Source organism: Canis lupus, chromosome 5 (assembly GCF_048164855.1).
Source record: "Canis lupus baileyi chromosome 5, mCanLup2.hap1, whole genome shotgun sequence".
Lineage (NCBI taxonomy): Eukaryota > Metazoa > Chordata > Mammalia > Carnivora > Canidae > Canis > Canis lupus.
The window spans coordinates 8558873-8580912 of NC_132842.1; the positions used below are offsets into that span (position 1 = coordinate 8558873).

The 22040-nt window shown below is 39.6% G+C and overlaps 1 protein-coding gene and 1 long non-coding RNA gene across 23 annotated transcripts in view; one reads left to right on the forward strand and one right to left on the reverse strand.

Annotated features, from left to right (window-relative positions):
* The window catches only part of LOC140633194 (uncharacterized), a 66881-nt gene extending 55204 nt beyond the window's left edge, over positions 1-11677 (forward strand). The window contains exons 3-4 of one of the 2 annotated variants that reach the window (XR_012030821.1): positions 7412-7505; positions 8577-11677. This is a non-coding gene — a long non-coding RNA (uncharacterized lncRNA). Of the gene's footprint in view, positions 1-509; positions 2244-7411; positions 7506-8576 lie in introns of those variants that run through there. The other variant, XR_012030823.1, reaches the window with a different exon arrangement.
* The window catches only part of ARMC3 (armadillo repeat containing 3), a 101616-nt gene that overhangs the window by 31514 nt on the left and 48062 nt on the right, over positions 1-22040 (reverse strand). For all 21 annotated transcript variants that reach the window (XR_012030820.1, XM_072825391.1, XM_072825377.1 and 18 more), the window contains 4 exons: positions 21762-21914; positions 21555-21660; positions 4680-4929; positions 533-669 (listed from right to left, as the gene is read on the reverse strand). Coding sequence is in view for 20 of the 21 variants with exons in the window: in XM_072825391.1 (XP_072681492.1) it covers positions 533-669; positions 4680-4929; positions 21555-21660; positions 21762-21914 (646 nt within the window). In the remaining variant the exon portion in view is untranslated. The remainder of the gene's footprint in view (positions 1-532; positions 670-4679; positions 4930-21554; positions 21661-21761; positions 21915-22040) is intronic.

The following is a 22040-nucleotide window of genomic DNA, read 5'->3' on the forward strand; positions in this document are numbered from 1 at the left end:
GGGCAATACACACAAACATAAAGATGCCTAGAAATAGTGTAAGCCTGTCATTGGAAACCGAGAACCCTATTTGCCAGTGTGTTTAGGCAACTCACGCATCTGCTACTAATGGAGGAACTGCTTTCGTGGGGTTGGTTAAATGCCTGATTCTGATGGAAAGCTTTGTGTGAAGGAGGGAGAAAGAGGATATGCAGTCAGGGCTCACCCATTTTATTTGAGCTTCAAAAGTAGTGAGACAATCACTCGTGAGCAATGGCAGAGGGAAGGGAAAAAGAGGCATTGATGGGGGTGAAAACGTGGAGGTGGTGAGGGGGCAGCAGAGAAGATGCTTTTGTCAGGTGCTGGTGGAGATCACCAGGTGGGAGGAATGAAGAAGGGCCCCCCTCCTATCTGCTGGGACAGTCACAGCTCCTGAGGGCTCAGCACCCTGCGAGTGGGACTGTGAACTCTGACTTTCCTTGGGTGCAGAAGAGTGTACCTCTTCATCTTCTGCTCTTCCTCTTACCCAGAAACTCCTGGCAGCTCCACTCACCCAAGCCTGAATAATTCAACAGCCATCAGCTCATCATTGGCGCAGACCATCACAGCCCAGCTGGCGTGCCTTCTCACTTCATCATTCTTGGAGCACAGGAGCTCCACCAGAGGCTCCAGTCCACCTGAATTTCTTAACTAAAAGTGGAAACCAGAAGTCTATGCTTTGGGAGTACAGAACATAAACACTCATTTTTTAAAAAATCTCATTTGATTGTTAGAAGAGTTTAACTATGTGAGAACATTTTAGGATATTTAGATTTTATTACATCCAGGGGAAAACAATCTATTGCAAAACCTTATAGACAGGAGCCCAGGTTTCTGTTCAAGGTCAAGAGGGGGCTACAGTCAAATAATTGAGGGAGGTCATTGTGATTTTACACGGAAGGGAGACTGGGTGGAGAGCCTGTCCTCTCGCTCCCCTATGTTCCTTCATTCTGCTCATCAACATGGCTGTTCACTTGGCCCTGTGGTAGACAGAATGATGGGTGTCCTTTTCCCTGGAAAGGATTTTTGCCAATGTGCTAAGTTGCCAGTTTTGAGATGGTGAGAGTGTCCGGGATAATCAGGTGGGCCCAATCTATCTAATCATTACGGTCCTTATAAGATGGAATAAGGGTTCCTGGAGTGGAGAAAGGAGATGCGTAGAAACAGAGGTTAAAGTACTATCCTTTGAAGATGGAGAAATGGGCCAGAACCAAGGGATGGAGATGGATGGTAAAAGCTAGAAAGGGCCAGGAAACCGATTTTTCCTCCAAGTCTCCCAGAGGAACATAGCTCTGACAACACCTTGACTTTAACCCATAAGGCCTGTTTTCAGACTTCTGACCTCCTAAACTATAAGATAATAGATTTCTACTACTTTAAGCCATGTTGTGGGAATTTGTTACCACAGGAATAGGAAACTAATATAGTCCCCAAGGCTGGGCAGGAGGAACTGATACAGTAACATGCTACCCATGACACTGGACACTGCCACCAAATTGTCAGTGTGGCCAAAGCGTAGTGTAGCAATGCCCTAGAAAAAGACCAATTTTTGTTATCAAAATTTTTTTGATAGTGTCTTCTCTTCATTTCTCCAAGGGAGGAGTGAGAAAAGAGATAAAAAAAATAAGAAGAGAATTGGACAGAACTACATTAATTGCACTATTAAAGGAAATGCAGTTAATAAAGGTGGATTAATTACTCATGGATAAAATTATTCCAATTGGAAAAAAATCGACAGAGCTCTTATCTCACTGTCTGAAATGCAATACTCTATCATCCAAGCCTAGAGGACAAAAAAGAATATTTTATCAGTTTCTATGTGTAGTATCTGAAGACAAGAGCCCTTATGGGGTATGACTCACTTGATTCAGTCATTTTCTGCCAGTGTCCAGTGACATTTCCTTCTCAGGGATCACACTTTAATATATGTAACATTACAGCTTTAAAAAGTTTACTTTGAATCATCTTAGGCTTAGCAAGTCAAATTTCTGAACATTGTTATTTTTGAGTATAATACAGGATAGTCTAACTCCATGTGTTCTTTTGGCAAAGATCTAACTAATTTATTAATTACTTCACATGAGGGCACATGGGTGGCTCGGCGGTTGAGGGTCTGCCTTTGGCTCAGGTCATGATCCCGGCGTCCTGGCATCAAGTCCTACAGGGAGCCTGCTTCTCCCTCTGCCTATGTCTCTGCCTCTCTGTCTCTCATGAATGAATAAATAAAATCATAAAAAAGTAAAAAATAATTCCTTCACTCATTTACTCATTCTTTTAACAATCATTTATTAAGCAAGCACTCTGTGGCACATATATATTAATGGCATGAACACAGGTAAGAAAAACTCTCAAATCCTTTCCCTAAAGCCTTAAGGAGCTTATAGCCTTTCATAAAAGAACCATATATGCAAATCAGAGGACTAAGGAAGCATGTCTAGGGTGTAATGGAAGCATAGAGGATGGTGCTCCCAGCTTGAGGGTTGAAGAAAGGCCTCGTGGAAGACAGGATGGCTGACATGGGTTTGGAAGGTGAAGTGAGATTTTATCAGGTGGATGAAAGTGCGAATAGTTTCCAAGGGGTGAAATCAAAGACATATAAACAAGAGAACAGAGCATATGGACAGAATTACAAATAGTATGGTATTTCTGGAGCATAGAGTTATGCCTGAGAAGAGGCTTCAGGCACAGGTGGATAGGTGTGGGTCATTGGGAGCCCTTGCTCATCACGCTAAGCAGCTCAGAATTTTTCTTCTGGGGCAGTGGCATGCCACTGGGGACTTACAATGATGTGATGAGGGTCATATATTTGAAAGATTAGTCTGGAGGCAGTGTGGGAAGCAGGAGGTGGTGGGGTAGGGAGAGCCGGAGACTCAGCTGCACTATTCCAGGAAAGAGATGGACTATTCTGCAGACTGCACAGAGGTAGGACCAAAACGCTTGGAAGCCTAGCATAGTGCCTGGCACGGAGTAGATGGTAAATAAATATGGGGCAGTCTTGAGCCGCCTGGGCAGTTCAGCAGGTTGGGTGTCCGACTCTTGGTTAGACAACTCAGGTCGTGGGGGACAGAGCCAGGTGTTGGGCTCTGTGCTCAGCAGGGGAGTCTGCATGGGGACTCTCTCCCTCTGCCCCTCCCCCGACTCTTGCACATGTAGGCTCCTAAATAAATAAATAAATAAATAAATAAATAAATAAATAAATATTTAAAAATAATATTTGGTAGTCTTAGTGCCTTAATGGATGAATGCAAGTGAACTGAACCAATGGGAAGAACGGTGGGGATAGAATAGATACCTATGGGACAGAAGAGACAAGATTTGTTAGTCATCTGAGTGGACAGCAGAGTGCAAGAGCTTGGGCTCTGGATGGCATTCTTCATCCTCCAATTTACCAACTCTGCTTGGAGCACATTTTGTCTTTAAGCCTGAATTTCGTCCTCTGTAAAATGGGAATTACAAACACGGCCCATCACAAGTGAGGCTTAAATGCTTGTAGAGTGCTTAGCACAGTGCCCACTGCATAGTAAGTGCTCAGTGAGTGTCAGCTATTGCTATTTTTATTGGCCGCAGGGGAGCAAAGTCCTAGGCTGTTTGAATGAGTGCCCTGCGACTGGTAAATATGAGAAAGGCAAGAGAAAAAAGGATGTTTGTAGGTTTATGTTATCTTTATGAACAGAACCAAACATACTTTTACATGACACACTTGTAAAAAAAAATGTAATTTTATGCTTTAAAACTTTGAAATATACAAGAAACACAAGAGTATGCGGAACCCATGTGTATAATGTAAAGCATTGTAGTAAGGACACACCTGTTTGTCTACTGCTCAGTTTAAGACATTTTAATGACCTTGAACCCCTGTTTGCTCCTCTCAATTACATCCACTCCGTTGATTCCCCCAAGAGGATTTCTTGAATTTGGAGTTAATCATTCTCTACCTTTGTCTTTATAGTTTCAACTTACATGTATGTTTACCTAAGAAATGTATTGCTTAGATTTGTATATTTCCAAATGCTACATAAACAGAATCATAAGTATGTATCCTTTTGCAACTTGATTTTGCTTTATGCTCGAGATTCATCTCTGTCGGTATCTGGATCTATAGCTCATTCGTTTTAACTGATGTGAAATTCCCCTTTATGAGTGTGCCACAATTTATACCCATTCTCTTAAAAGAGAACTAGACAATTGGTGTGTTGCCAGTCGTTTAGATATAAACAATGCCTCCTGGTGCACAAGAGGCAGGAGAACATTTTTGGTATAATTTAGAAACAGAGCTGCCAGATTATAGGATATGCTCTTCTTTGCTAGATAATGCCAATCTGTTTTCCAAAGTGTTGCACCAACTTAGTAGATTTCATTTTTTAATTTTTTAAATTGTATTTGTTTTAGAGTGGTTTTAGGTTTCCAGCCCCTACTCCCAGCCCCCACACAGGAGCAGCTCTCCCATTATCAACATCCCCCACCGGACTGGTACATTTGTTGCAACTGATGAACATACGCTGACACATTATTATCACCCAGAGTCCGTGGTTGAAGTGTGGTCCCAGTTTTGAAGGATCTAAATGATGGGTCGGTTCAAACACTTGAAAATGTTTTGAATTAATCCACTCAGAGATAGGGACCAGAAACACTGAGAGAACAAATGTTATTAAAGCTCTCACCTCTGTCCGGGCCTCTACGTCGCAGGCAGTTGTAGCAACCATGAGAGCAGCTTTGCTCTGCACAACCGTGTTAGCAGAGCACAGCGGGCCGAGGAGGGCGTGCATGACGTCGTGGTTCTGCATTTTCACACGCAGGGGCTCCTGCATTGCCATGTTCGCTAGTACCGTAGCTGCATTGGCAATGGCTCCGTCCCGGTTACTAGACAGGATGTTTATTAATGGATCGATTCCATCAGCTTCAGCAGCAGCACTGGGTAAATGGAGGAGAAATGAATGTCATTCAACTGAGTTCAAGAAATGGTCTTCGGGGTGTACCACGGAGCTTATTAAACAAACGAGCACATAAGTACAGTTTGGGAAAGAAATTAATTTACAATGCAATGAACCCAGACTTGAGGTGCTAGTGATTTAGATGGAGTCTGGGAAGATGTCAGTTAAGAATGAATTTAAATAACCCTTTTCCTACTTTTACAGCTTGTAGTTATAGAAAACTGCACAACTACTTCTTAGAAACCCTCCTACAGCCATTCAGTTTTTAACTCAGTGATACTTACAAGACCAGGAAATTCTACTCAAAGAAAATCGATTAAGGTATTCTCAACTAGTGGGAAAGCAAAGCTTTATATTATTTTTATTTTTATTTTTATTTGTTTATTAGAGAAGGGGAGAAATCGAATCTTAATCTGGGCATGGAGCCTGACTAGGGCTGGATCTCACAACCTCAGGACCTGAGCCAAAATTAAAAGTCAGACATTTAACCAGCTTAGCTACCCAGGTGCCCCTAGGAAAACAACACTTTGTTTTTTATTTTTTTAAGAGTTTATTTACTTATTCATGAGAGACACAGAGAAGGAGGCAGAGACATAGGCAGAGAGGGAAGCAGGCTCCCTGTGGGGAGCCCAATGTGGGACTCAATCCCAGGACCCCGGGATCATGCCCCTGAGTTGAAGGCAGATGCTCAACCATTGACCCACCCAGGTGCCCCGGAAAACAACACTTTAAATAGGAGGAATAAGTGAGTGGGAGATGCTCTTGGTTTAAGTTAAAACTCTTTAGCTCATCCTCCCCCTTTTTAAATAAGGTTGTTAATTGTAGGCAGAGGTTAATGCATTTGAAACCAGCAAAACGTTTTGGAGGTGTATGCTGCTGTTACAAATTAAACATCAAAGATCAAAGTCATAATATTGACATAGTAACTAATTTTAGTAATGTAGGCATATTCAGTTGCTAAATTTCCTACTTCTGCTATAAAAAGACCACAATTATCCATAAAATATATTAATAGTCTCACAAGTGATAAAGGCTAAACCTCTTTTTAACGAACGCCATACTTTCTATATAGTCCTTGCTTTCTAATCACTTAAAAAGCTCATAAAGTAGTGAAAATAGAAAAGGGGATCATTTTAACAAGCAGAAGATGATTTAATTATGTTCTTTAACATTTGGAATTGCTTCAAATAAGAGATGTTCCAAGCCATAAGGTACACAGAGCAACCTAGTTTCAAAGGAAGACCCCAAATTCTGTGTTAAAAACCCATTTATATCATCAAAGGACTAGAGGTAATCAAGACAATAAAAACATATCTGAGACTCCAATAATATGAACATCCCTTTAAGGTTTACAGCTGACACATATTTTTTTCCACTTAGGATCATATTAAGAACCAAAACTAAAAACAACAGGTGAGGCTGCATGATTCAGCCTGAATCACCCTGTATTCCGATGAATATTCCGATCATTAAATTTACTTAGGTAGCCACTTAGATTTGCTGATTGTGAAGGAGAAGTGACAATCTCAAGAATAGAAGTTATCACAACTGTCCAAGAGAGGGCACAATGTAAGTGAAGTGTCGCCGAGGAGAAAGGAAGCTATGCCTGTCACACAGACCAGTTCTGAAGTGGACCTAATGGCAGCAACTGGACCAGAATGAAATAAGGAAGGCAGGTGCTCCAGGGAACACAGGGCTCCCTCGGTGTTAACCCTGAAGGCACCTTCCACCTAGTTTGAATAAATCCGTCCAGAAAACACCATATTGAAATGAAGGCAGAATCAGAGTTTGGTTCCATTTCTACCCATACCCTAGTCCTTGGTATATATTTAATCCTTCTTTTGGTGTCTCCCATTCTTTTCCTGGGAAGGCATCCCTTTAACATCTGGTTAGATGACACAGACCAGAATTTGTTTATATAAAAATATTGGTAGAGAGGGCCTGCAGCTCCCTATGATAGCCTGAGGGCCATCATTTACTCTCCTTTCTAGGGAACAAAATAAACACTCTTAAGATAAGTTTTCTTTTCTTTTTAAAGATTTTATTTATTTATTCATGAGAGATACACAGAGAGACGCAGAGACATAAGCAGAGGGAGAAGCAGGCTCCCTGCAGGGAGCCCGATTCAGGGCTCAATCCCAGGACCCCAGGATCACAATTCTCTCTCCTATTAATCAGTGGTCACTTGTATATTAGTTTCTCAGCAATGTCTCATGTTTTTATTTATAGCTGAAATACTGAATTTTTTAAAGCTGCCAGCAAGAATGTTAAATTATGCATATTTTCTAATTAATATAGACGCAAACCTGCTCAAAAATCGTTTTATTCCTTTGACTTATTTTTCACGCGCTGAATGCAATCAGTCCCTTCAGCCAAAATACTTTGCAGTTTTTAATCATTGTGAACATGCCTCAGTTGGAAAGCACAATTCCTTTGTCACTTAGTGATTTTTTTCCTTTCAGAAGGTTCACCTTTCAAAACATCCTGGAGAATCAAGGAGGAGCACACTGTGGAGTTATTTCATTGCAACCCTGATAGAAGCTACAAGTATTATAGGTAAATGCATACCAGGAAATTCTCCAGGGGTTTGTCTTTTGTATGCATCAGGGGTTTTCTGGAAAATTCAAGTGCATACATAGGATCACACTCTGTTGTTTCAGTTTCTCTTATTTATTCAAAACAAAACAGAACACAAAACAACAACACACACACAAAAAAAAACGGGCTGCGAGATAGAGGAATTTTCATCAGATGTGCCTCTGCTCACAGCCTTTGTGCTTGGGTTTCGCTTCCTCCTCTCTCATGGACAAAGGCATATTTTGCCTTGGCTCATTTATATCCCTACCTTCTGCTCTTTTCTGTGCTCTTTATGAGCCAGTAAAGAGAAGTACATAAAATCCTAGCTGTTTAAGAAATCAAAGATTCTAGTACACAGCGGAACATAGCTTTTACTAAATTGAACATAACTGCCAGCACCAAAGACAAATCATTCGTGTGCAGCTGGGAGAACAATTTGCATTGTACGTACATACCTGCCCATAATATGCTCTGTGCGGTCTGTTTAAGTGTAAAAAGCATAACTGAGATTAAGTTATTATGGTGGAAAAAAACCAAGCTATTATTCTTACCTAAAAAAACTAATTTCATTATAGAAATAGAGCACAGACTTTATATTTTTTTAAAACAGAATCCCATTAATTTCATGTTTCAAACCGAAGACATTCTGTTTTATTTTTCTCTGTGTCTACTATGTACACAAGCTGAAGTCTGTCATATTTTAAAAACACATTTCCGTTTCCTAGATAGTATGGCATTATCCAAATGAACGGGACAGAAGTCAAACTGCTTTGTTACAAAATCCAGAATTATAGGGCCATATGTCATCGTGATAATCAGAAAATATTTTGATTTTTACTATCATTAACCTCCATCAGTTGAAGTTTAATCAAGTAAGAGTTTAAAACGTACATTCAGAAAAACTAACTAAAACCCAAATATGGGAAAATATAAAAACATCTGTTTATATAATTTGATACACATAAACAGAAGTGAAGTTCGATGTGTCATGTGTATCCAATTTATTACCAAGTCCTGACTATTTTCCTCCTCCCTATTTTTTTTTTAAAGATCCTGTTTATTTATTCACAAGAGACACAGAGAGAAAGGCAGAGACACAGGCAGAGGGAGAAGCAGGCTCCTTGAAGGGGGCCCGATGTGGGACTCGATCCCAGACCCTCAGGATCATGACCTGAGCTGAAGGCAGACACTCAACCACGGAGCCACCCAGGCACCCCATTCTCCCTATTTCTTGAATCTCTCCCCTTTCCAGCTCCATTTCTCTGATCCAATCTCGTCCACATCCTCTCTTGTGAATTATATTCCCTTCTAACAGGTCTCTCCTCTCCCCCTCCAATCCTTTCTCCAACTTAGAGCTAAAGTTTTCTTTTGAAATAATAATCAGATTATTATAGTTATATATATCATGCACATAATCAGATTTCTCCCCTATTTAAAATGTTTCTGGTTTCACATTGCTCAGGATGAAGCCCCAAATTTCTCACATGGCCCCCAAAGCCCTGCCTGAGTCCACCTGCACCCCCACGCCCACCCTCTCTCATCTTTACCTGTGGCTCTGTGCTCTGGGCCTCTCTGGCGACCTGCAACATGCCAGGGCTCCATCTTACCTCGGGGTGTTCCCATATGCCCATCCTTCTCACTTCCTGATGACTCTTCCCCCCAGATAATTCCCATTCACCTTGCCAAGCTCAACACAAACACCTCTTCCTCAAGGAAGCATACCTTGACCCCCCAAACTACATATCATGTGTCTCTTTTCCACATGAGCTCAAAATCATTTGTTTGCTAAACATGTATACATTTTTTAAAAATGATGTTTTGGCTCAAATGGTCGCATAGAATGCAACGATCTTTTTTTTTTCTTTTTTTTTATTTATGATAGTCACAGAGAGAGAGAGAGAGAGAGAGAGGCAGAGGCAGAGACACAGGCAGAGGGAGAAGCAGGCTCCATGCACCGGGAGCCCAACGTGGGATTCGATCCCAGGTCTCCAGGATCGTGCTCTGGGCCAAAGGCAGGCGCTAAACTGCTGCGCCACCCAGGGATCCCTGCAACAATCTTAAGATACTATTTTACAGAAGCTTGTTGTGGAAAGGAGTTTACCACAAAGCTTTTCATTTAAATCCTGGAGCCCACAATGAAAAAACACTTAATAGCATGGATACTAAGAACATGGTTTAAGGAAAAATACGATCACTGAGAGAATACTCTGCTATCTCATGTCTGTGTGTCTTTGCACTCAGGTTTTCTCTGCCAAAAGGCCTGTCGCTACCCATCCACACCTCTGCCTGGGGAACTGGAGCTCACCCTTCCAAACCTCCTCAGCTGTCCTTTCCTGTTCAGGGTCATTCTGGTCCATCAGTGCCTCTCCTTGGTATTCACTCCCCCTCTCGCTATGTCTACACTGGTCCCCACTTCTTAGAGGCAGTACTTGACTCTTATTTCTATGCCCAGTGCTGAGAAGATCAATATATTTAAATGGACTTGACTCAACTCAAGGGGAGTGCTGAAGAAAAGTTCAGTAGGAGTCAAGAGAGGATGAGAGAAAAATCAGCGTTAAGTTTGCAAGAAGGCATAGGACCCAACACAACCGAGATCTCTGCTTGTATCGCTTAGAGCTGCTCTCCCCATCCCCAATGCTTCCCTAATTATTTAGTGAAATAATTTTGATATGGAGTTTGGCGAATCATATCTTGCACTTCAGACGTCTTAGGGATTGATCTCTTTATATATCAAAGGCTGTCCATATTTTGTCTTTGCAGACATCGTTGACTCTGTTTATTTGGGTCGTGTCATCAGATGACACCATTTGGTACTTCTCAGAAAATCCTTGCTGCAGTTTGGAGGTTCACGTGTAACCCATCTGCAGAGGCTGGTTACATGAATCAAGGGTGACCTTGGGCAGTAGAGAAATCTGTTTAACAGAGCCCACATACAGGGTAATATGTGGAACCCGATGGAACAGATGGTAATATTGGCAATCAGAACCTTGTTTGTTAACAGTGATTACAACCATTCCCACCAGCATGACTTTTCATATGTCTCTGCAAGGTTTGTCACACCAAGGAAGACATACCGGTGGCAGACGCGCTGCAAGGGGTCAGGAGAGGTGCTCCTGCACAGGCTCAGGGGTGGTGTGTTTGAGCCTCCCCAGCTCCCAGCGAGTCTACACAGGCGCATGGGGAGGGGACCCTGGCCGGTGTGATAAACAGGTCTCCTGGTTATCGCAGCCAGATTTGGAATGCTGTGAACAGGATTCCTGACTCTCATTCCAACCAATTTTTCAACAAAAGTAATGATCCAAGAAGTCGAGTGTGTTCGTTAAATCGATCAATTTCTGAGTACATCCCAAACAGCTATGACCCAGCCGCAGCCCCACAGTCGCAGAAGAAGGGGGATGTTTGCCCTCCAACTCGGGCTGAATTCCAGGGCTCGCAAAAGTAGTCAAGAGAATTTTCTCCTTTTAAAGAAATAGTGTTTAAAGAAACTTAGTAGTAGTAAGGGAGAGAAGCACAATTCATTGTGGGCAAATGCTTAAAATGAAAGGTTTTTAAATTTATTTTTAAACAATTTTTGAAAGTTTTTTTTAAATAGTCTGTATTTATGAAAGCAAAACCCAGCCACAAAAACAAACGCACGCAGTTTTACATCCTATAGCAAAATAGGAAAAAGGTGAAAAATAATTTTTTTAAGTAGGTAAAATCGAATTGCTTCTCTCGTACTGATGTATCTCAGTGGCATAATTTTGAGGCTTCCAGGGTGTGCTTTTCTGCTACGGTTGCTATGACATCATGGTTTCTACAGAGAAAGGGGCCAATTGCAAAGAGACTAGTACATGCTAACCCAGCACCTTCTCCAACAGCATGCAGGTTTTTGTTACCAATTATGAGGCAGTCAATCAAAGTCTAGGGAAATCAAATGTAATTTTCTTACAAGTGACATGGAATCCTTATTGACCTATCTGTTCAATTGCAATACTTCACTTCCATACATGCCACCGTCTGTTTCAAAAGCTGGACTGCCTGCCCAGAATTAACTAGCTGCCATCAGGAAAGAACAACCGTCTTCATTATACATGGCTGACTTGTCTCCTGATAAAGTACTAATAATGGTCAAGGTGTTGGAATACTCATAATAAATGGCTTTTGCAGTTACCAAATGTTTCTGTTTCACTGGGAAATCAGTCTATTTACGTATCTGTATGTGACAAGTGACGCAATCCCAAAGTAATTAGAGGTACCATGTTGATTTCCTTAACTAAATAATAAGGATGCTGCATGCTTTCGTGTGACGGCACATGAAAACCCCTGGCCCTGCCAGGGCTTCTTATTTTCATCAGCTCTAATGTCATTTCTTCAGAGAGGCCGTTTGACAAGCTTTGTGTCATCCCCCCCGACCCCTCTCACAACCCCAGTGTCACGCAGGCTCCTCTCTAGGACGTTGTGCTACTTTATTTAATTGATACTGTTATCACTTCTGAAATTACCTTCTTAAAGTTACTCCCTATGGTCTGCCTCCCTGTGCGAAATGTAGGTTTCATGACAGCAGTCTGATGGAACCTTCGTTGTGTTCCCTAGGATATCCCTGCAGCCTACAATAAGGCCTAGATGTAAAGAATCCCCAAGTAATGGTGAGAGAATTACAAAAGAAACCTAAAAACATAACTTCCTTCACCTTTGAGACAAAATGATGAAAGTGGTAAAGAGTGGTCCCAGCTAGTTCCTAGTGGAAGTTGTGCTCAAGACTCCCTATGATACTGGATAGAGCGTAGTCAGATGCACAAAATATAATAGATAACCTAGGCTCGCTTTTCTTTCTTTTATAGTGAAGAAAGATAACATTTAGAGAGATTAAGACTTGCTTGTGAGGCAAGTCAACAACCAACACAGGATTAAAAGTCCAGTGGTCTTTTAGTCTGTAAACTTTTTTACAATCATCAATTGACAATTATTTTTTAAAGATTTTATTTATTTATTCATGAGAGATACACAGAGAGAGGCAGAGATATAGGCAGAGGCAGAAGCAGGTTCCCAGTGGGGAGCCCGATGTGGGACTCTATCCCAGGACCTCGGGATCACACCCTGAGCCAAAAGCAGACACTCAACTACTGAGCTACCCGCCACCCAGGCATCCTCACTCTGGGGATTTAATAATATATTCCATATCAAGTACTAGCTCAAGGCCTGGCTCACACATGCCAGCTATCATCATCACCACTGTCTGCTGACATTCAGTGAACCACAAGGCAGAGACTTTCCTATATCCTATCTCACTTGATTTCTTGTACCATGGAAAAATATCATATTTCCAAATTTACATGTGCATATGAAATTTTCAGACTTTTTCAGCTAAGTGGTCAAATCTCCTACACCTGCAGGGGTAGAGCTAGGACAGTTTCCTCAGGAATCTCACCAAGGTCTCTCCCATTTAGGTGCAGCCAATAAGCAATAAAGGCCATTTCCAGAGAGGGGGAATAAAAAGTCGCAGAAAATGATTAATATAAAAAGTCAAGAATGGGTAAAAATGGAATTTATGTAGGCTTTAAGTACTGCTTCAAAGTGAGAGTGTGAGAGGAAAAAAAAATCACACAATAATTTGATAATTCTCTGTGAAAATCAGTAATATTGGAAATTAAACCTGAAAGAGGTGCCAACAACTTTTTAAAAAGGTTATGCAAATGTCAGTCTCTCCTCTCTGGGTAATAAAAGCAGCATAGACAATTTTCTAAATGAACATTTCATGGGATTCACAAAGCCTCACAAAACTAATAGCCAATAAAATTTAAACTGTGAAGACTGACTAGGCAACAGCTAACACAAAATGGAGATATGGAATCAATCTGTTTTATTGTAAAATCCAGCTTTTCATTCTATATCTTTCTTCAAATCCAGTATGATTTTTCCAACCTATCATAGCCTGTGTCAGAACAACATTCTATCAGGCAGAGAAGGATTCCAGGTGCTAACAGGTAGAAATGAAAAGGACCCACTCAGTAAAGTTGGATGGTAATAATACAAGAATCAATTTTAGATTTACCACAAAGAGTCTTCCCATTTATTTGATCTATTAACTTCAGAAGCCTTTTAAAATAGTCAATAAACACCATAAGTTCTTTGAGGTATCGTCCTCAATACAAAAGTTTGAAACATCCTTCTACAAAACTGAATTTCCTAAAAAGGTCATGAAACGAACTCAATTATCTTGTAGGATGCTCCTATTGTGAGTGGTCTAATTAAAAGGAGGTAGCATCTTACAACGAAGTGATGCTAATAAGAATTTTAAAACAAAATAATCTTTTCTATTACGTGGAGTCAAGAGCAAAAAATCAACTCCAGAGTGACTACAATAACAATGAGATTAATTGATGCCATCCAAGCATATGCTATTAATCCTATATGGTTATGTAGCGCAGCCCATATTCAGTCACCAGAACAATGAATGTGTCAAAACATTTTAAAGCGACTGCATCTTAAAAGGGACCAGAGACAAACGCAAGCATCTATTAACACACATGGAGCAGGAGAATATTCTCTCTTCAAAAACACAATGAAATGCTTACGAGATGACAATATTTTAATAATGTTTAAAAAATATTATTTTAGACGCGCCAGAGAGGGTTTCAAATTAAATTAGTGTGCCTTTCATTGAAATAGGGAGCGAGCTTTCCAGGGCCTTTTTGCCCCTCCCCCAACTCGCTCCTGAACGACCACTAGGGGTCAGTATGAAGACACAGTTCCCTCCACTGCTCGCAGAGGTGGGGAAAAAAAAACCCACCACCAAGCTCTGGAAACATTTTCCCAGGGAAAAACCCTGATGCAACAAAGACAATAACTGCACGGCTTCAGCATTCTGAAGTCTGTACCATGAGTTTGCATTTTTCATGAGCCTACGTTTATTTTGTAAATCACAGTGGATTCGTTCTACAGTCCATGTTTCGTTAATGGCAAAGTATTCAAAGGGACGAGATTACTTACTCTAAGTGAATCTGCGTGTATTGGCCAAGAAGGATTAGGTTCTAGAATAGAGGGTAAAATTTCTTTTCAGAGGGTGAGGTTGCACGAGTCGAGCCACCTCAAAGCCATAATCCCATCTCTTCCTGTAGAGGAACGGAGATGGAAGTGAAGCTGGTGGTGTTTTACCAACTTTAGGGGAGACCTTTTTTTTTTCTCCTTCAAAATGACTGTGACGGTTCAGTGCACCCTAGCCAATTCTGAGAAATAGCATTTGTCTATATACTTAAGGGTACAAGTGTAAAAATAAATATACAAATATATCACCTTCCCCCAACTCTACTTAATGAGGTAAGAATAAAAAAAAAAAAAAAAAAAGCTCTAAAAAGTGTTTTCTATACATGCTACAGAGATTTAACATTCCAACAAATGGCTCTGGGTCAGGCTCTCCCCTGATAGTGCCAAGTGATTGATAGGGAATTGGGTCACTGTGAATAGATGAAGCCCTGCCTTGAAGTGCTATATAAAGTTTCATAGGTGGCACACCTTTTTTTTTTTTTTTTCATTAATGATTTCATTCATTTGAAAGAGAGTATGAGAAAAGACAAGCAAGGGGAGGGGCAGAGGGTGAAGCAGACTCTCTATTGAGCTGGGAGCCCAATGCAGGATTTGATCCTTGGACCTTGGGATTGTGACCTGAGCTGCAGGCCGTGGCTGAACCAGCTGCGCCACCCAGGTGCCCCCATGGCACACCTTTGAAGTGGTTTTTCTACACATTACGTGGCTTTCTCAGGCACAGTACTCCGTGAATAATTCCACTATTTGGTCCATGCTTTATTTCTATGTTAGTGAATAGAAATTTTAATACTGATAATACAAAATGACAGGTTATCCATAGATAATAAAGAACATTGAGAAGTTCCCAAAGTACTCAGACATCCATATAAATTGGGGGCATTGTGTCTCTTTCTGGAATCCCTTTGGGATTCCTGACTTCCTTTGCTGTGGTTGACTGTAGATCACACAATAGCAAAATGGTCCCTACAGAAGAACATTGTCTCTTGTGTTGTGGAGGCCTGGGGTGGCCCAGCAATCAATCAATTTTTGTTTGTTTAAGTAACCACTATATGGTGTTGTCATTTAGAACTTACTTAAGGCACTGCTGTTGTGGAAAGCCAAGAAGTGGTATAAAAAAAAAAAAAAAAAAAAAGAAAGAAATGGAGACAAGGTCTCTAAGCTTTAGGGAAATCACCCAGTTCTTCATGGAGAGAACATAAGTATGAAGAATCAGGTGTTAGTATGATATATGTATAAACAACAGAGACTTGATTATGTATTTTCTACAGCAAAACCACAGTTTGTACTTACTTATCTATGGGCATTAATTATATTATTACTTTTTATGTTTTTATTTTATTCTTATTTCCTAAAATAACTATCTTTTAAGAGCTATCTAGTAACCAACCATACTATTTTCTAATCTTTTCATAGTTTACTAATAGCCAGAAGTTACTCATTGTTGGCAAGGAAAATGAAAAACATCGAACTCTTTTTATTCTTAGGACAACTCAAAAACTCTAATTCTGATCAGATCCAACAGATGGCAGTGATGTTATAAATTAACAGTTTAAAATATTCTTGTTAATATGTAGAATCTACCCCTCAGAAGAATGTCAACCAGGAATAATTCTCTTGGTATTTGCATAAATAATGTACAGCTTTGATATGAATAATTGGATAGAAGAGTACGAGGTAAATATCATATGAATTTTCATTGGAATGGTATTTCCTAGATCAAAAATCAACAACTTTCTTTTTTCAAAAAGTATTATAAATTGAGAATTTTCAGAAGGATTAGCAGTGAACCAAGAAAGGATAACAGTGTCCAGAGCAACTAAATGAACTCTATTTTTTAAAAGATTTATTCCCCTATTTTTAGAGACAGAGAAAGAACATGCTGGCACACGAGGGGGCAGGGTAGGGGCAGAGGGAGAGGAGGAGAATCTTGGAGTAGGCTCCCTGCTGAGAATGGAGACTGACACAGGGCTTGATTCCATGACCCTAAGATCATGACCTGAGCCTAAAGCAAGAGTCAGAAGCTTACCTGATGGAGCCACCAAGGTGTCCCAGTGGGTTACATTTTTCTATAAAAAGTCATTATTGCTCTTTCGTTTCTATTTCCACCTATTTCTTCCTAAAGGAGGTTGTCTCTTAATTTATTCACTTAAAAAATAATTTTACTCTTCTTTTTCCTCTATCACTTTAGATAAGTGAATCTGGCTGTTCTTGTCCTTTTTTCCTATGCCTTCAGGCTGTTACTTTTATTTGTGTTCGTGGCCTTTCCATGTTTTTATCCACTTTAAGTGATCTTTACATTGCAGATAATAAAAAATGTAAGGTATGAGTAGAAAACTCTTAGAGGTTGCGTTTCCACTGTTGCTTCTGTGATCCAAATTATGTAAAAATGAACACACGAAACAACATAGATGATCACTTTCTGTTTTAGGTTCCGGGCATCAGTTGATGTCAGATAGACCTGTTTTTTTCACTATCCTATTGTTTTCCATCCTATTTTTGGTAAGTCCATTTGCCCCCACATACCTACTCTACAATGGGCACTATTCTAGATGTCTGGTAGGTTATCAGTGAATTAACTAGCCAAAGGTACCTCCTTCATGAGGGCTTGTCAGAGGAGGGTGAGGGATAGAAAATCAATAACAAACAATGAGTAAGTTACATAGTATGTCAGAAAATCGTAAGTGCTCTGGAGAAAGGGCAGCAAGGAAGGAGGTTTGAGAAAAAGTGTGTGTGGGTGCAACTGTAAACAATGTCGTCACAGTGGGTCTCTTTAAGAGGGTGGCATTTGAACAGACTTGAAGGATGTGGGGGAGTGAGCCACAGGCATTCTGGTATTGGAAGAACATTCCATGCAGAGAGAACAGTCCATCCACAAGGCTTGACGCAAAATACTACTGGAAGTTTTATGTATTTCCAGAATACTTTACTTTTCATCATTTCATTCCCCAACGCTGGCTTATTCGTATGAAAAGGGATTTGCATCTGTTAGATTATTATTGTTTTTTGAGTACAGTCTCAGTTTTCTATAACTCAAATACTTGAACACTTCATATATCCAGAATATACATGAGAACTACCAGAAAGGAAGAGAGAAAGAAGGGAAGAGAGAAAGGAAAGAAGAAATGGCCACTGAAGACTAAATTATCACTTAGAGAAGAGGTCTCAGCCCTTACAGCTTTTATATACAATTTGATAAAGCTTGGTTACCTGATACCCAAACTTTTAAGTAACTGAAAGGAAGGGATTTGAAGAGAATTTTGGCAGGATCAGTTCTGCCAATCAGATCTACAGACAGCAGTGAAAATAGATACTGACAGCCTGCCAGTAGAAGAGTCGACAAAATGCATCAATACCCAAAAGGCCCTGCCCCCAGCGGGCCACACTCAGAGCAGCGCAAGCATCCACCTTCCCTATGGGGCCCTGACACCTCCACCTTACAGCACATGATGGGCATCAACTCAAAATGGCAACCATAACCCTCCCCCAAAAGTCTAATAACAGTATGATCAGTTTCAAAGGTTGGGAGGAAAGCATTTTAGAAGGTTTTAATTCAAATGCATTAAAATTTTTTAAAGATTTGTGGATTATAAAGAATTTTCAAATATACTAAAAACTTGTACATCTAGGAAGCCTCATTCACAGAGAATACCCATTAGGCAAGATCGTTTGGCATCAATTAAGGTGACATTTATAATTAAAGTTGAAAGGGTTATGGTTATAGTCTGGTTATTTATCATTGCTACCAAAATTGCTCATCATCTTACCATTCTATTACATATGAGTGTATTTTCCTTCTTAAGAAAACAAGATGTGTGAAAATCTGAATTTAGTTATTTTAGATTATAAATATATATAAAATTCTATTTTCAGGCTGTAAGATATTTTATTTTTTAAAAGCATTTGCAAAAAAAAAAAAAAAAAGCATTTGCCAGTTTTACAAAAAGGGTCACCACAAAGTATATTTCTCCTTCCTTGATTTTTTTCCTTTAATTTAGAAAATTTTGATTTACCCACAACTTTCCAGGCAAAAACCCATTGTTACATAAAGGAAATTATATCAGCATGTAATCATAACACATCAGAGATTACTCAATTCATGAAATGGTCTTTCAACTCCAGAAGGTGCCCTGACTTTAAGCAATAGAAAACCATTTTGGGCACATAGGGACATGAATGTCGGAGAAGGAGCTGCCTTTTAACGAACAAATTAGTAATTAGTATTCACAATGCCTAACTGTAATTTTTTTTTTTAATTAGGCTAGCAATTATCAGGTATCTAAACAGTTACCCAGTGCACCTGGAAGACATTAGCTCTGGTTTTTTGCCTTCTCTTACCACTTAGGTGTGGCAGGAAAGGAACATTCTTTCCATCCCCCAGTCCCACCACCCCAGCAGCAGAGCCATGACTCAGCCCCCCATCCCCTACCGCATAGCTAGGAAAGGTAATCTAAGGCCCTGCTTCTAAAAGGTGATGCTAGAAATACTCACCATTGCTGAGTTTAAGCTAATACGTCTTTTTTTTTTTTTATACGTCTTTAAAGATGATCTGAGTAGAAAACATTTCTTATTAAAAATAATCAATCATGGTTGCTGTCTCTTCTGTTGTGGTTCTAATTAATACTCTAAGAGGCTTGCTACAAGGATAGACAATGTGGCTTATTTGTTTTCATTCCTTTTGATTGACTATAAAATCTTTGTCAACTCTAGTCTTCAGCATTGGCACAAACATGTCAAATCTGACTCCACTTCCTCATCAGAAACATTTACTTTCAATATTTTTTAGCTCAAAGAGTCCAAAGTAAAAACTCTATAGGCCTCAAAAGACATCCATAAAACCACTTTTATTCACGTCCCATTTCCCATAACAAACACAAATTGAAAAAAAAAAATCATAGTGGACAATATACAATAGGTTAAAGAAATAACTGCAATTTAAAATTTATAAAAAATTAAAACAAATTACAAAAATAAAGATATATGCATCATCATTTAGTCTTAATTGACCTTTCTATGTTGACAAAATGGAACTATAGACTTAGATGACAAAACTGTGAAATAGATGATTAAATTGCAAGAGAGAATCTGGAGGCAGCCTCTTTTAGAAGCTACTTAACATCCTAATTTTCTACGATTTTATATAAAACTGTGAGATGATAAAACTTAGGCAAACCTACATCAAATTAAGACATCTATACACTCTGGAGGCCTATTTAAAGTATTTTAGGTAATACATAAATCTAAATGCACCCGAGATAAAAGTGTTTTAGTGTCACTGATAAGATTTTTGCACCAGCGTGACTATTCTGGAACAGTCACTGAATATGCTATTTTCAAACTGCTACTTACTATGTATGACTCAATATTCTAGAAGTTTGTGCACTTTCATATAGATGATGATGACCTTGAATTTCAGAAATTACCATGTCAAAGACGGTAGCTATTAAAGGAACACAATTTTGTTCTGATGTTTCTACATTTTGGCTGTATTTTAATCGGGCATTGTTAGATTTTTACTCATTGCGTTAAGGTCTTTATAAAATGTGTGGGAGTAGAAAAAGGGAAAGAAAGGGTAAGAAAAAGATTAAGTATATGAGGAGGTGGAAGATTTATTTCAAGTTAGGAAAGAGTAATTTTAGCCACAATGTCACAAAACAATAACATACACAGAAGTTAATAACTTACGTATTATGATGGTGGATTTTATGTGTCAATGTGACTGAGCTAAACAATATCCAGATAGCTAGTAAACCATTATTTTTGGGTGTGTCTGTGAAGGTGTTTCTGGAAGAGGTTAGCATTTGAATCAGTAGACCGAGTAAAGGTTGCAATCACCAAAGTGGGTGGGCATCATCTAATCCGATGAGGGTCCAAATAGGACAAAAAAGGTGGAAAGGTGAACTTGCTCTGCCTAAGCTGAGACATTCATCTTCTCCTGCCCTGGCACATGGGCTCCCTTGGCTCTCAGCAATTCAGATTCAGACTAAATTATACCACCATCCTTCTTGGTTCCCCAGTTTAGAGATGGCAGATCATGAAACTTCTTGGCCTTCATAATCACATAAGCCAAGTCCTATCATAAAACTCCCCCTCCCTGGGGCACCTGGGTGTCTCAGCGGTTGAGTGTCTGCCTTTGCCTCAGCGCATGATCCCAGAGTCCTGGAATCGAGTCCCACATCGGGCTCCCCACAGGAAGCCTGCTTCTCCTTCTGCCTGTGTCTCTGCCTCTCTCTCTCTGTCTGTCATGAATAAATAAATAAAATCTTAAAAACAAAAAACAAAAAACAAAAACTCCTCCTCGATGTATATTATGTCCTTTGGTTCTGGTTTCCTAGAGAATCCTGACTAATAAACATACTAAATAGGGAGGGAAAATATTTTATTTATGAAAATTGCCTTCAAGAAATTCTCACTCTTTTATAAGGTGATCTTCTATAGAGAAAAGAACATACAAATTCTGGAAGCCAGCAGACCCGGGTTTAGTCTCCAGCTCAGCTATTTTAATAAATTTGTATACCCAGGAAAACAAGGTAAATTGCAGAACATCAGTTTTCTCATTTGTTGACAGATTATCTTGGTAATTAAAATTTGTAATGAATATAGATCACGTACCAAAGTCCTTGGAATGCCCAGGGCATCTTTTCATCTTTCCTCATAGTATTTACTCATAATATGTTGTTTCAGATTGACTTTCTAAAATGTTTCTAGATTACTTAAAGTTTAAGTCTTAAACTTTAAGTCTTAAAGTCTTAAAGTTAAAATGAACCTTTAAATTTTTTTCTGGATTTATCAAAGGTTTATATAAAGTTGTCTTTAATATTTCCAGCACTATCCAGTTCTGTTTGTTCTGGAATCTTCCACAAGAGTGGGTTCTTAAGGAACAATCCAAGATAGAACATCTGACAGAATATGTAGACTGCCTCGAAAGCCAAAATACTACAATTAGAACATGCTGGACTGTGAGACGTCCCCCAATGAGACAGTGTTGAGTTGTTTGGTACTCACATTACATTGGCGGTGTTGCATGTGGTCAGATTAGCCAGGGCAAGGGCCGCAGCTTCCCTGACTTCTTCACTGTCACTCTTGAGCAACTGAATTAACTGTGGAATCCCTGTAGAAACAGAAAGGGAAGATGTGGTTCTATAAACATCCAGGTAAGCGACAGCTTCGTGGCCTAAAAATGTTCAAAATGTGTTTGTCCACTTTGCTTACCCTGATTATTGAAAAATTCTTTGCTGCCCGAATTCTCACACATCACCGAAATGGCTTGGCAAGCAGCAATTTTCGTTCCATCGTTTTCAGAACCCAAAAGGGCTACAAGGCATTTTTCGACCTCTTGTTCATGAAAAAGTTTTCTAATTTCAGCTTGTATAAACCAAAAGAAAAAAAATCAGAATTCTGCAGCAAAAATTGTATAAGGGTAGCTACTTAATCATCTAAAATATGACAGGATTTCAAACTATTTCTTAGCTTCAGGAACAAAGACTCTAA